The following is a 14758-nucleotide window of genomic DNA, read 5'->3' as shown; positions in this document are numbered from 1 at the left end:
TAATTCTTTACTATTTTTCAATCACTTACAGATAAAATATGGACAAGATTTACACGGGATAAGAAGACAGAAAAGGCTTCAAAATGTGTTAGTGGAAGGCCTACCTATATCAGCAAAATCCTAAATCCAATAAAGCACCAAAGCACTGTCAAATAGGAGTATCTATGGAGTCTGAATTTTCTCTGGATATTTATTTGCAAGCAGTTCAGTTACTGAAGAAGAATCAATTTTTTTAAAAATTTTCTTCCACCTTCCTCTCACTTCCTATGTTTGAGAAGATGCCCATCCATTGGGGAATGGCTGAACAAGTTGTCGTATATGAATGTAATGGAATATTACTGTGCTATAAGAAATGATGAACAGGCAGACTTCAGAAAAACCTGGAAAGACTTGTATGGTCTGATGCTGAGTGAAGTGAGCAGAACCAGGAGAACGCTGTACACGGTAACATCGCATGTTGTACGATAACTAATATTGATAAACTTAACACTTCCCAGCAATACAAGGATCTACAACATCTCCAAAAGTCTCATGATGGAAAAGACTGTCCACATCCAAAGAAAGAACTATGTAGTTTGAATGCAGATTGAAGCAGACTATTTGCTATTTTTTTTCCCTTCTGTTGTGTTTTGTTTCCTCTTTCTGGTAGTTCCTCCTATTGGTTCTAATTCTTACTTACAACATCACTAATGTGAAAATATGCTTAATAAGAATATATATATGTATAGCCTAAAAAAATTTATTTTTCTCCACCTTCCTCTCACCTCCTATGTTGTAATAAACAAGAGAAGAGTGGGAGGTGCAGGAGAGAAGGGTAGTCGCTGTCTTCAAGAATTTGAGGGGCTGTTATGAAGATGAGAATTTAAAAGGCTACTGAGTAAAAGAACCTCATTTTCAGTTGCACATCCCCACCCAAGCCTGAACACACAGAAGAGACTAGAGTGATGACAGCATATTTAATTCCTATCTAGTCCACCTGAACAAGAGCATTTGGTATAACATCCATCGATCTGCCTGCAGGTGGACATATGCCAAACACAGCTAAACAAGTTCTGAGATCCTACAGCAGAGCAGAATCTGAAAGAGGTATAAAATCACAGAATCTCAGATTGTAAAAAGGCTTCAAAGACATATATTGCAATGTATTTCCAATGAAGACCTCCTCCACAAGAAATGTCATGAAGCATTTCACTGGAGATATATGTAAGAGATATAGTAAGAACAAAGAATAACGGATCAACAATCCGAGAAATGTAAAGACTGAGATGAACACTTAGCATGGTAAACAGAGTCTTTGCTGGAAAAGTAAGAGTGGGGGCAGCCAGGTGGCCCAGTGGATAGAGCACTGGCCCTGAAGTCAGGAGGACCTGAGTTCAAATCTGGCCTCCAGCCAAACACTTGACACTTACTAGCTGTGTGACCCTGGGCACTTAACCCCAATTGCCTTTAAAAAAAAAAGAAAGAAAAAAGAAACATAGGAGTGATTGTGGACAAAAGTTTGGATAAATTATCATCTGTGTGGGTGAAGTGAATACCCACATTAGTATCAGAGATCCACTAAGACAGAACTAGGTAACTCTAACCTGCTTCTGTTCGTGCTGAAAAGAAACCAACTGATCTTCACACTAGACAAGGGAGGATAAAAATGGCTCGTATGGGCAACGCAGTACTTAATCAACAAGCATCTACTAAGCACCTTCTAGGCACTTAATCAACAAGCATCTACTAAGCACCTTCTAGGCACCAGGAGACACAAATGCAAAGACCTCCCACTCTTAAAGAGACTGCGCTCTTACAGGGAAGCCAGTAAGAGAACACCCACTTGGGCGGTGAAGCGTTCAGGGCGCCAGGCCCAAACTGACCAGACGGACGTGACACTTGCGCCACTGTCCTTTATCTCTGAACGCTCTTGGGGAACGTGAGGGGGAGCTAGAGAGGCAAAAGGCAACTATCTTGGCGTTTCAAAGATGGAAAACCATTGAAAGTTAACTGTAGACATTAGAAAACATTTAGGAGTCTACCTACCAAAACAGACCCGGGAACTACATGAACACAATCATAAAGCACTTTTCACACAAATAAAGTCAGATCTAAATAATTGGAAAAACATCAGTTGCTCATGGGTAGGCCGAGCTAATACAATAAAAATGGTAGTTCTACCTAAGCTAACTTACTTATTCAATGCCATACTAATCAAACCACCAAAAAATTATTTTATAGAGTTAGAAAAAAATAATAAGAAGGTTCATTTGGAATAACAAAAGGTTCAGAATAAAAAGGGAACTAATGAAAAGAAATGCAGGAGAAGATGGCCTAGCCTTTCTAGATTTTAAATTGTATTATAAAGCAGCAACCATCAAAACTGCTTGGTCCTGGCTAAGAAATAGAGTGGTGGATCAGTGGAATAGGTTAAGTATGCAAGTCACAGTAGTCAATGACTATAGTAATCTATTATCTGACAAACCCAAAGACCCCAGCTTCTGGGATAAGAACCCACTGACAAAAACTGCTGGGAAAACTGGAAAAGAGTATGGCAGAAACTAGGCATAGACCCAAATCTCACACCATAGACCAAAATCAAGTCAAATGGGTTCGTGATTTAGAGATAAAGACTGATACTGTAAGCAAGCTGGGAGGGCAAGGAATAGTGGGCTTGACAGTTAAGTGGATATGGATCTGGTTAAATGACCAGAACTATAGAACAGTTTATGAACGGTTAGATATTAATTTGGAAAATACTCTACAGTGGAAGACCAAAAGGATGTGTCCTTGGACTTCAGCTGTTAAAAATCAATGAAAGACAGAAGGTATAGACAGCAAATTTTATCGAATTCTCAGGTAAACTGGATAATAGAATCAGCATTCAAAAAGAGCTTGACAGGCCCAGAATTTAAGAATACTTTGAAGGACCCAAGCTACACTCAGTGACACAGTGCATTTTTTTTTAACCACAAGGCAAAGAAAATAGAAAGAGGATGAAAACTTTTATTTCAAAGTAAAATTATAATATTTTTTATCAATTTTATCAATTGGCACACTTGTTGCTTCTACTGCTAGAAATATGGGTGGGATCTAATAAGATGAATCGACTATGGATAAATGTAATATTCTATAAAGTTCCAACTATTAACTGCAAAAACACAGAACAAGGGAGGCTACAGAACCAAATCACAGATTCTCTGAGCTGAAATCTTCACATGTTATCTGTTCTAACATGAACAAGAATCTCTTCCACCAGATACTCAACAAGTGGTCATCCAGTCTTGGCTTGAAGACCTCCACTGACCTCCTGAAGTAAGGCACTCTGCCCTAGGTAGCTCAAAGTATTAAGAAGCTTTTCCTTAAATCAAACCTAAATTTGCCACTGTGCACTACTGATCTAGTGCTCATTATGTCCTTTGGGTCGCCGCTGTCTAACACGTGCATTGGAAAGATGGTGGCTCTGGTGGGAAGCTGTCCACAGGATGATGGTGCTGTTCCCTCTTCCCCAGGACAACTCTTCAAACACTTGAATGTCCCACCTCCTCTTTTCAGTTCCTTCAACTATTCTTTACATGACTGGAACATAGCAAGTGCTTAACTAATACTTTTTGGTTCATTAATCGCCATGACCTTTACGTCTTTTCACCATTCCAGATGGGTGACCATGGAGCAAATCACTTAATCTCTCTCTACCTCAGTTTCCTTGTCTGTAAAATGGGAGTAATAGTAGCACATACCTCCCAGGGGTGTTATGGAGCTCAAATGAGATTACATATGCAAGGTGCAAGCCTTACGGTGCCTTATAAATGGTGGCTACTATTATGACAATTAAAGAAGATGCATTATCATTTGCCATCTGCCTCGCCATTGCACCCTAATGACCACCGGTTCTTTCCACCAACCCTAAAGTTACAACCTCCTATATGTTTTCCTCTTTTACAATAGTTCTTTGACTTTCTTTTTAAAAGAACATTTAAAAATTTTTTTAATTTAAAAATGTGTTCTTCCCACTGAGAAAAATTTTACATTAAAATTAATTTTAAAAAAATCTTTCAACACATCTACAATAATTCAGCAAACCAAATTACATTATCTGTGTACAAACTGACTGATTCTCTCTTCATCTAAGTTTATCATCTCTCTGACAGGTGGTGAACGGCAGGTTTCATTGTCATTTGTTTGAACTTGAAGTTTATAGGTTCACAGGTCAGCATTCTAAAGTCTTTCAAAGTTGCTTTATGATGTTGTCATTGTGTGAACTATTCTAATCCTGCTCACTTTACTCTGCCTCAGTTCATAAAGTCTTCCCAGTTTTCCCTGAAATTATCCATTTCATCATTTCTGATGACATAATACTATTCCATTACATTCCTATACCACAATTTGTTTAGCCATTCACCAATAGGAAGAAAGATCCTTAGTTTACCATTTGAAGACATCACAAAAGAGCTGCTATAAATATTTTTGTACATGTAGATTCCTTTTCTTTGATCTTCTTGGAGTATAAACCTAGTAACAGAATAACTAGATCAAAGAGAAGGTACAGTCTGGTGTTTCTGAGCACAGTTCCCAATCGCTTTCCAGAATGGCTGGATCAATTCACAACTCCAATGGTGCACTGATCGGTTTTCCCACAGCTCTCCATCATGTCATTTTCTTTTTTTTGGCATCTTTGCCAGTCAGACTGATATGAGGCAGAATTTCAGAGTTGCTTTAATTTGTACTTCTCTAATTAGTAGAGCAATTTTTTCACATAGTTGTTGATAGTTTTGAAAGCTGCCTATTCTTACCCTTTGACCATTTATTTATGTATTTGGGAATGGCTTTTAGTTTTATACATTTAAATCAGTTCTCTACTCATCTTGAAAATAAGACCTTTATCAGAGAAATCTGTTCCAAAGATTTTTCACAGTTACATTTGTTTACCTTCTAATTTTTACTGCATGAGATGTTTGTGCAAAAACATCTAAATTTTATATAATCGAAGCTACCCATTTTATCTTGTGTGACCCTCTCTATTACTTATTTCATAATGAACTTTTCCCCTCTCAACAGACTCAGAAAGAAGAAATACCTTCCTTGTTTATAGTATGACTTTTATATCTGTTATGTTTCCATTTGGTGCTTATCTCAGTATATGGTGTGAGTAGCTGAGTCTAAATCTAATTTCTGCCAGCCTGCTCTCCAGCCTTCCCAGTGATTACTGTCCAATAGTCACTCTCTCTGGTAACATTTTTGGATTTATAAAACACTATACTACCATGTTTGTTGACTTCATGCTGTTGTATACAAAACCTGTTAAACAAATCAACCCCTTTTTAAACCTGTACCATACTGTTTTCACGATTATTCCTCTGTAGTACAATCTGATATCTGAAATTGATAAAGCTCCTCCCCTCCTACCTTTTCACTATTACCCTCAAGATTCTTAACCCTGTGCCTCCAGATGAATTTTCTTATTTTTTGTAGCTCTATAAATTATTATGTGGGGAATTTTATTAGTATAGAACTGAGTAAGTAAATGGCTTTAGGTATTTTTATTATATCAGCTTGACCTACCCATGAGCAATTAATGTTTCTCCAATTTTTAGATCTGTCTGTATTTCTGTATTTTACAGTTAGCTTCATATAGTCCTTGGGTGAATCTTGAAAGATACGCTCCCAAACATTTTACAGCTTCTGTAAGTATTTTTAAAGGAATTTCTCTTTTTAGTTCTTCTTGCTGTGTGTTATTGGCTATATAAAGGAATAATGATGATTTATGCAGATTTATCTCATATACTGAAACTGTGCAGAGGTTACTGCAATTAGTTTTAGTTAACTCCCTAAATACATCAAAATATCATCTACAAAAAGAGGTAACTTTGCTTTCTCCTTGCCTCTGCTTATTCCTTCAATTTCTTTTTCTTATTTTATTGCTGAAGCCAGCATTTCTAATGCTGTCATACAGTAGTAGAGATAATGGTAATCCTTGATTCACCCCTGATCTTACCAGAAAGGCCTCTAACTTTGCTCCATTACATATAATGATTGCTCTTGGATTTAGATAAATAGTATTTGCTATATTAAGGAAATATATTTATTTCTATCATTCCTAGAATCTTTAACAGAAGGTATCCCTTCAATCCTCATCAATGATGCAGGTATGGTCTTCATATCTGAACTAAGGAAAGACAAAGCAGAAAAAGAAAACTAGAAACCAACATCCAAAAATGAACGTTGATGCAACACATTAAAATCAAATATTAGCAAGTAGGCTACAACAGCATCATCAGAAAGATGACACGTAATGACTAGGTTTACACCAGAAATGTGGGGTTGGTTCAACAGAAAGACTATAAAAAACATAATAAATCATGTTAGTAATACAAATAATAAAAACTGTGACTGATAGTCAGAGATGCTGAAAATCCAATATTCCTTTTTATTAAAAATTCTTGAAACCATAGAAATAAATGGATTTTTTCCTTAATATAGTTCTTAACCTTTTTTGTATCATGGACCTCTTTGGCAGATTGGTGAAGCCCATGCATTCCAACTAAGAATATTTCTAAGTACAGAAAACAAAAATGCATAGGATTGCAAAGGAAAACAATTATAGTGAAATGGTTATCCAAAAAAATTTTTTTAATTTCATAGACCCCAAGTTAAAAATGCCTGACCTATAAGCATGTAAGTGCCTGGAGAACAGAAGCTATTTAGTTTTTTATTTGTACTCCTCATTCTTTACACACAGTAAATAATGAATGTTGTGGGGTTTTTTTTCATTTTCTAAAAAAAATTCTTTGCAAAGTTAGTAAGAGTTAGAGGCAAGATTTGAACCCAGGTCTTTCTTGACTTGCTCTTCCTTTAAACCAGGCTGCCCCTCCTTTTAAACAACCAGTTGATCTTAAAATATTTATATAACAGATGAATACCACTTTATCTTCCAATGTTGCCATATAAAATTACAAGAATTCAATTTTGCAATTTTTTTATTGTTATTTAATAAAAGTTCTGGAAATGCTGTAAGATGATGAAGAAAACAAGACAAACAGATCTCAGTTTATATTAACCCAATAAAATAAATTTAATGTAATACATATAATGTAATACAATGTCAATACATACATCTGTTTTCAAAACTGCAAGGTGGTTTCAAAGTTCAAGTTATTAAACTCTCTATCCACAGTAGTAAAGTGGAATGATGCCACAGATAATTCAAGAATCATTTCTATCTGGCTTTGAAATGCTTTTATGCCTCCATTTTAATAGAATGGGTGAGTTTAGTGCTCTAGGAAACACAACACTTCAAACAAAATAATGAAACCACACTATGAAAGCCAACAAAGTAAATGAGAAACTGTAGTCTATATCAGGTTTGTAAAACTTTTTCAGCTTAGAGACACTATCATTGATAATCAAAATTCCATCTAAAATTTTTGAAACTCGCTTCTTATACTACTTAAAATTTGTATATCAAGTTATTCTTTCTGATGATGCAACATGCTACCCACTTCTTAGTAGCAAGGTGATAAGACAAGAGATTCAGGACAAGATGTGCCAACGTGTTGATTTGTTTTGTATTACTATATACTGACTTTTTTTTAAACCAGAGAGTCCTTCTATTTGGGGAGTGAAAAGGAACAGTAGAGATAGTGATGCAGAAAAAGAAGAATATCAATGAAACACTTTAAAAAACATAAAACTCAGCAGAGAAAAGTTCAGAAAAGGACATAGACAAGGAGGGCCCTTTTCTTCCTACCCTAAAATTAATATACATTAAAAAAACCTAGTTGTATGTAAAAGAAGCTCAGTTTCAAATATAATCCTCTTTTCTGTTCTTTGCATGTTGAAATAATTCATTTTTGCTGTTATTTCTTAAATTTCTTAACGAAAAGGAAATTTGTTCTAAAACAAAGCTAATATTTTCTTGAAAAACAGATATGAGGGCAGCTAGGTGGCACAGCAGATAGAACACCTGCCCCGGAGTCAGGAGGTCCTAAGTTCAAATCCAGCCTCAGACACTTGACACTGGGGCAAGTCACTTAAGTCCAACTGCCTCACTAAAAACAAACAAAAAAAAAAAGAAAAAGAAAAATGTATATGAAAAATGTTTAGCATGCTACTTTTCCGGAAAATGATTTTATAGATGTATATTATGTTGAAAAGGGCAATTTTAAGTTCATTTAAAACCAGTATTTATCCATCTAGAGTTTTATACTGCCACTAATGTCATTTGGGTTTAACCTCAAATTCTATATTCTCTCCATATATTAAAATGCTAGTGTCTTCCCTCTGAGAATGCTACTAATTCACCCTATCGTTGTACTTCCCTGTTTGCTCTTCTTCCTCCCCCCCCCCAATTAAACTATGAGTTCCTTGAGGGCTAGGGCTATTTTTGCTTCTTTGTATCCCTAACCCTTAACATAGGGCCTGGAAGTAACCCCTTAAAAAACAAAAGTTGACTGACCTACTACAATAATGTGTAACTTTCTTTTACAAAAACTAATTTTTCATATACTGGTTAGTAGGATTCAGCACATCAGAGTGTTGAGCAAATTATAACTCAAAATCTCTTCATTTATAAAATTTAATAACCTAAGAAAAGCTACATCATAAAATATAGATGATGGTCACAGTCATTAAATTATGACCTTTGAGGCAGGACTCAATTTGTCCAGACCCTTAATTTCTTGGACATAAGGAACTTCAGGTGAGTAAGCTTCCTCTAGTCTATCAAAACAGATCCTTGCATTACTCTCCAACCTAAAGCCCTTCAGAGCTGCCTGGGGTGCTGAGAAGTTAAAGGAAGGGCCCAATATCACCCAGATATAATGTATCAGAGCTGGGACTTGAATGAAAGTGTTCTTCCCTGAATCTGGAGCTTGCTCTGTCTATACAATACCTGCTGTTTCTCTCTTGTATCATGACTGTCTCAGACTCCAATAATTCTGAACCTTGACGGCCCATCACATGAGACACTACGTTTTCATTTTTGTCTTTGTATCACCTGCAAATAACATAGTAGGAGCCGAAGAGATGAGGTGCTAACACTCCCCTTCCATTTTATCTGTTTTCTCTAAGAATCGCTACAAATGTGGCAGCAAGGATAAAATGGCACAAGTTATCCACATCTCCAGGAAGAAGCCAGAGATTTAGAAACAGTGGGAGGCATTAGAAATGGTCATAGGAGTTTACACATTTGTACTTCCTACACCATTAAAATCACATATCTCCAAACTGGAAACTAAAGGTGTGCCCATCTATTGGGGAATGGCTAAACAGATTTTGCCATCAGAAATGGTGAAAGAGATAGTTTCAGAAGAAACTAAACTGGGAACACCTCTATGATCTGTGGGAAAATAAAGTCAGTCAATAAACAGTAAGTGCCTACCATGTGCCAGGCACTGCGCTAAGAGCTGGCGATACAAAGAAAGGCAAAAGAATGCTCTGGATCACCAGGAGCTCACATTTTAATGAGAGAGACAATACACAAAACAAATATGTACACAAATTGGGAGCCACTGGGGTTTACTGAGCAGGGAGTGATATGGCCGGACCTATGCTTTAGGAAAATCCACTTTGGTGGCTGAATGGAAGACAGATGGCAGTGGGGAGAGACCCAAGGCAGGCAGAGCCACCAGCAGCTACTGTAATAATTCAGCTGTGAGGTGATGAGGGGGTAGCAAGGTGAGAAGAGAGAAGGGGACTGTTGCAAAGGTGAAATCAACAAGATCTGGCAATAGATCGGTTATGGGGGGGGAGTAAGAGTAAAGAGCAGAAAATGATGCCTAGTCTGTGAGCCTGGGGGACCAAGTTGGTAGTGTCAATAGGGCAGTGATAGTAATAGCGAAGTTTGCAAGGGGAGATTTTGGGGGGGGGAAGGAGGATGAGTCCATTTTTGGTCATATTGAAGATGTCTACAGGACATTCAATTCGAGATGTGTGACAGGCAGTTGGAGATGCAAGACTCAATATCAGCAGAGAGTTGCAGGGGTGGGGACTTGCAGCCTTGAGGCTACACATGGTCCTCTAGGTCCTCAAGTACAGCCCTTTGACTGAATCCAACTTCACAGAACAAATCCCCTAATAAAAGGATTTGTTCTGTAAAACTTAGATTCAGTCTAAAGGCCACATCCAAGGACCTAGAAGGCCACATGTGGCCTCAAGGATGCAGGTTCCCCACCCCTGGTTTAGGGTCTGAAAAACAGATTTGAGAGTCATCACAGAGATGATAACTGAATGCATGGGAGCTGAAGAGATAACCAGGTAAAATAATATAAGAGGGCCCAGGACAGAGCCCCTGTGACCTGGATGAAGATCCAGCAGAGGAATCTGAGGAGTAGTTAGATCGAATGAAGTGACAGACCTAGAATAATTTACATAATGACATTATGGAGAAGAAAAAAAAAACACAACCTTTCAAAGACTTTAGAACTGATTAATACAACCACAAACCACAAGTCCAGAGGGCTGAAGATGAATCATGGTACCTACCTCCCTGCCAGAAGTGATGGATTTAAAATACAGAATCAGACTTATTTTTAGACATAGGCAAAACAGAAATTTGTTTTACTGGACTATGTGTACTTGCCAGGGTTTTGTTTTTTTGTCCTTTTAATTGTTCATGGGAGAGATAACAAAAGCTCATAAATATCAATAAATCAAAAAAACAAAAAGAAAGTTTATGTCCAGATGTATGTGTATATGACATATATGCACACACATTGGGATATTTTAAAAGTAAATTGTATAACACATTACACACAAATATAAATAGGATATTTAGTATATTAATAAACTTGTTTGTTTTCTTTTCACTATCTCTGCAGTTTCCACCCGAACTTTTCTGATCATCACATCCAAGTTTATTTATTTAAGTTAGGAGCATCACCACAACATCGATTTAAAATATGCCCTCAGAAATAACAAGATTTAAAAAGGCACCTTAAAAAGGGAAGCAAATTCTACATCAGAGATTCAGTTTCCTGTACACTCCTCTTCTGTCGCGCACCTATGATGTCCTATACCAAGCATTCTCATATTACTGGTAACTATAGCTAAGGAAGAGCAGCAATAAAATAAATAAAACAGTGGGATTTAACCCTAAGTGGTCAAAGGTAATTTAACTTTTAACTTCACCATTCCTCTCCCTGTGGGCTGAGACTGGATGTGGACAAGGGTCAAATAGCAGGAGGCAGGCAAACATGGGTTACAAGCTGCAATACCGGGAAAGAATATCCATCCATATCGCTCAACTCGGAGCTACTGGAACACATTCTTTCCGACCAGGTATAATTACTGACTAAACCCAAGACAAGTCTAGAGCTGTAGCGATAGAGTAGGCCCCCTGGGACCACCCCAAATAAACGTTCAAAGATGGGACCCAGAGCTTTTCCGAACTCTGCTCCGAGACGCAAAGTGGGGCGCGGTGCGAAGGGCCCGGAGCACAGGGGCTCGTAGGGATCCTCCAGATAACGCGCACCACGGAAGCTCCGGCTCCTCTCCATCCCTAGGCGGGTCCCGGCTCCAATGAGGCTACGGCTCACCCGGGGCGGGGGCTCGCGGTATGCGCACCACAAATGTCACCAACTCAAACCCAGGTCCGAGGAGCCCGGACACCGCGCCCCCCCCACCCCCTATCGCGCACTTGACGTCCCGCTCCCCGGCCAACAAATCGCGGCGCCCGGGCCCGCAGGACACGAACCGCGGCCCCCAGCCCTCCTGCCCGGCGCGCCGCCGGCCAGGGCTCGGGGCCTCCAGCCCGGTCCCTTCCGCCCCGCTCCCCTCCCCCTCCGCGGCTGCCCGGCGGCGGCGCCGCATCGGCCTCACCTCCGGGCGGCTCGGGCCGCGGGCTCTCCGGTGGCCCGGGCCGGCAGCTCGCGGAGCGGCCGGGCTCCTCCTCCGCTGTCGCCGCCGCCGCCGCCGCCGCCGGGATGTCAGGGGCCGGGATTGGATTTCGAAAGATCCGCCATTTTCACGTCGTCATCAGAAGCGCGGCGGCGCGACGGCGCGGCGGCACGGCGGGCGCGGGCCCGCGGCGGCTCTGCGGCGCCCCTCCCCCGCCGGGCCCGCCCCGCGCAGGCCCCGCCCCTCCTGCCCCGCCCCCGCGCCGCGCCAACCTTCAAACGCGCCGCGGGCTGAGCCCCCGAGCACCGAGCCTGGGAGCGCTGGCCGCCCCAGGCTTTTTGTTCAAGGCCCCGCGGGATCCCCGACCCAAACCTGGCGTCTCTAGGGGGGGAGCCGGCAGCAGCTAAGCTCGCTAAGACCTAGAGTCCTCAGGGGAGGCGGCCTTCCCCGGGCTACCAGCTCCGGGGTGGGAAGCACCGGCTCCAGGAGTAGCCGGGAGACCGGGCGAGACTCAGGCAAAGACGGGTCCGAACAGTCACGGTCACCAAAATCCGACCTTCAACACGTTCAGACGCTAAAGCCTCCAGTCCACTTCCTCTGACTTACTCATTCCTGCCCATAACACTCTGACCTGCTGTTCTGCCCTCGGTGTGTTATTGTGTAACACGCTTTAGGACCTCGAAAAAATGTAAACTCAGTTGCCATCTGATCCAGAAGCTGTTAACATTGTTAATAAAAAAGAGAAATCTACACTGAGCTGAAATTCCCAAGCATTTCCACAGTATCAAGTTCTAACTTAAAATGCAGATTTGCCACAGATACAGTAATGTAGACAAACTCTCCGGATTATGTCAATTCCCATAATTAGCCTCTCTTACTGAATACAGTCATAAGATTGACTCAAATACAAATAAACATTCTTTTCTCGGGCCTCTGGCAGCAAACAAGTCGACAGGCACTGATAAAGTGCCTACTACTGTGCTAAGGGCAGGAAATCCAAAGGGAAAAGCAGTTCCTGCCTTCAAGCAGTTCCCAGTATCCCTGAGGAGACAACATGAAAACAACTATGTTCAAACAAAATCTACAGGGGACAAACTCAGAGATGATCAACCTGAAGGAAAATGATGTTCAATTACATTAAGTAGAAACGTCTTTGCATCACTAGTGCCTGGCATGTGGCAGGTGCTTCATGTATAATGTATGTTAAGTGCATATATACATACATATGCATGAGTATATATAGCCATGCATATGTGTGCATACACACATAAAATTGTTAAGCCCTTAGCACAATGCCTGGCACACAGTCAGTGCTATATAAATGCTACTTCTTTTTTTGGCTAGGCAATGGGGTTAAGTGACTTGCCCGGGGTCACACAGCTAGTAACTGTCAAATGTCTGAGGCCAAATTGAACTCACGTCCTCCTGATTCCAGGGCTGGTGTTTTATCCACTGCACCACCTAACTGCCCCAAATGCTAGCTATTATATGTATATAATAAAGCCTTTAGTACAGCGTCTGGCACATAATAAGCATTATAAATGTTACCTCTTTACATACACACCTACTTCTGTATGTGTGTGTATATGTGTGTGTGTGTGTGTGTGTATGAATTGTAAAGCCCTTAGCACAATGCTTGGCACATAGCGTTATACAAACGGTCTTATATGTATATAATAAAGTGTTTAGTACAGTGTCTGGCACATAATAAGTATTTCAAATGTTACCTATATCTACATACACACCTATGTCTGTACGTGTATATATGAATTGTAAAGCAGTTAACACGAAGCACTGTTAGCTATTTTATATATGTGAGTATACACATACATACATACACATATATGTATGTTTGTATCTAAATTGTAAAGTGCTTAGCACAACGCTGGGTACATAGTAAGCACTATGTAAGCTATTTTACATCTATGTGTATAAATGTATATATACATACATACACGTATGCAAGTCTGTGTATAAGCCATAACGTGCTCAGCACAGTGCCTGGCACATAGCAATCACCATTAGCTATTTTATATCTCTGTGTTTATATGCCCATACACACATATGTACGCACATCTGTGCATAAGCCATACCGGGCTCAGCACAGTGCCCGGCACACCGTAAGCACTACGTGAACTTCAGTTTTATTCTCATTTTTATCACTCAGAGGAGGAGGAGGTCCCCAAGGCAGTGGTCTGGGTCGGGAGGCTGGGCGGGGCAGGGAGGGGCTGCCACCAGCTGTCATTCCCTTTTGGCGGACACCAGCTGGGCAGACCCGCGGGTCTGGGGCGCGGGGCAGGGCTCTCTGCTTTAGGGGAAGGTGGCGGGACCCCCAGCAGGGCCCCCCCCCCCGCTCTGGGCTCGCCGCTCCGCTCGCGCCCAGGAAGGAGCGTTTCTTTTCCCAAACTTTACTCGAGCTGTCACTTCTCGGTTCGGGAGGCTGCAGCCTCGGAGGGGAGGGGGAGGCAGACGGAGCCGGCGGGACGCGGACGGGGGGAGGGGAGCCGCGGAACACAAAGGGGCCGGAGCGCAGGGCGGGCTGCTGGGCCCCCTCCCCCGCGCGACCGCCGCGCTCCTCCGCTCTGCTCCGCGCCGAGCCGCGTCGCTGCCCTGCCCCGCCCGGCCCGGCCCGGCACATCGCGCAGACGCGCTGGCGGCGGCCCTCCACTGACAGCTCACCCCCCCTTCCGCGCGCCAACCACCCCCCACCCGGCAGCCTCGGGGCTGCCCCTCCTCCGTCCCCCCTCCCTCGCAGCCTCCCCCCGCACTGGGGGCTGACACTCACCCCCCCACCACAGTCGGCGGCGGCGCCGCCGCCTCCTCCTCGCCCCGCGCTCCCTCCGCTCCCGGCAGCCGCGGCGGCGGCGGCGGCGGCGCCTGCGAAACACAGACCCGGGTTTGTTCAAAATCACGCGCCCAGCGCCATTCCACCGCCGCATCCCAT

The 14758-nt window shown here is 41.9% G+C and overlaps 1 protein-coding gene across 3 annotated transcripts in view; it reads right to left on the bottom strand.

The window, feature by feature from the left end:
• LIN54 (lin-54 DREAM MuvB core complex component) overlaps positions 1–14758 on the bottom strand; it is an 85549-nt gene extending 70791 nt beyond the window's left edge. For 2 of the 3 annotated variants that reach the window (XM_020988422.2, XM_020988423.2), the window contains exon 1: positions 14600–14758. In XM_020988422.2, the coding sequence (XP_020844081.1) occupies positions 14600–14753 (154 nt within the window). In that variant the 5' untranslated portion in view covers positions 14754–14758. Of the gene's footprint in view, positions 1–11796; positions 11979–14599 lie in introns of those variants that run through there. The other variant, XM_020988424.2, reaches the window with a different exon arrangement.

This window comes from Phascolarctos cinereus, unplaced genomic scaffold (genome assembly GCF_003287225.1).
Source record: "Phascolarctos cinereus isolate Bilbo 61053 unplaced genomic scaffold, phaCin_HiC Scaffold_9;HRSCAF=440, whole genome shotgun sequence".
Classification (NCBI taxonomy): Eukaryota; Metazoa; Chordata; class Mammalia; order Diprotodontia; family Phascolarctidae; genus Phascolarctos; species Phascolarctos cinereus.
Note: the sequence above shows the minus strand (reverse complement) of the source record. Positions and strands in the feature narration are given on the sequence as shown.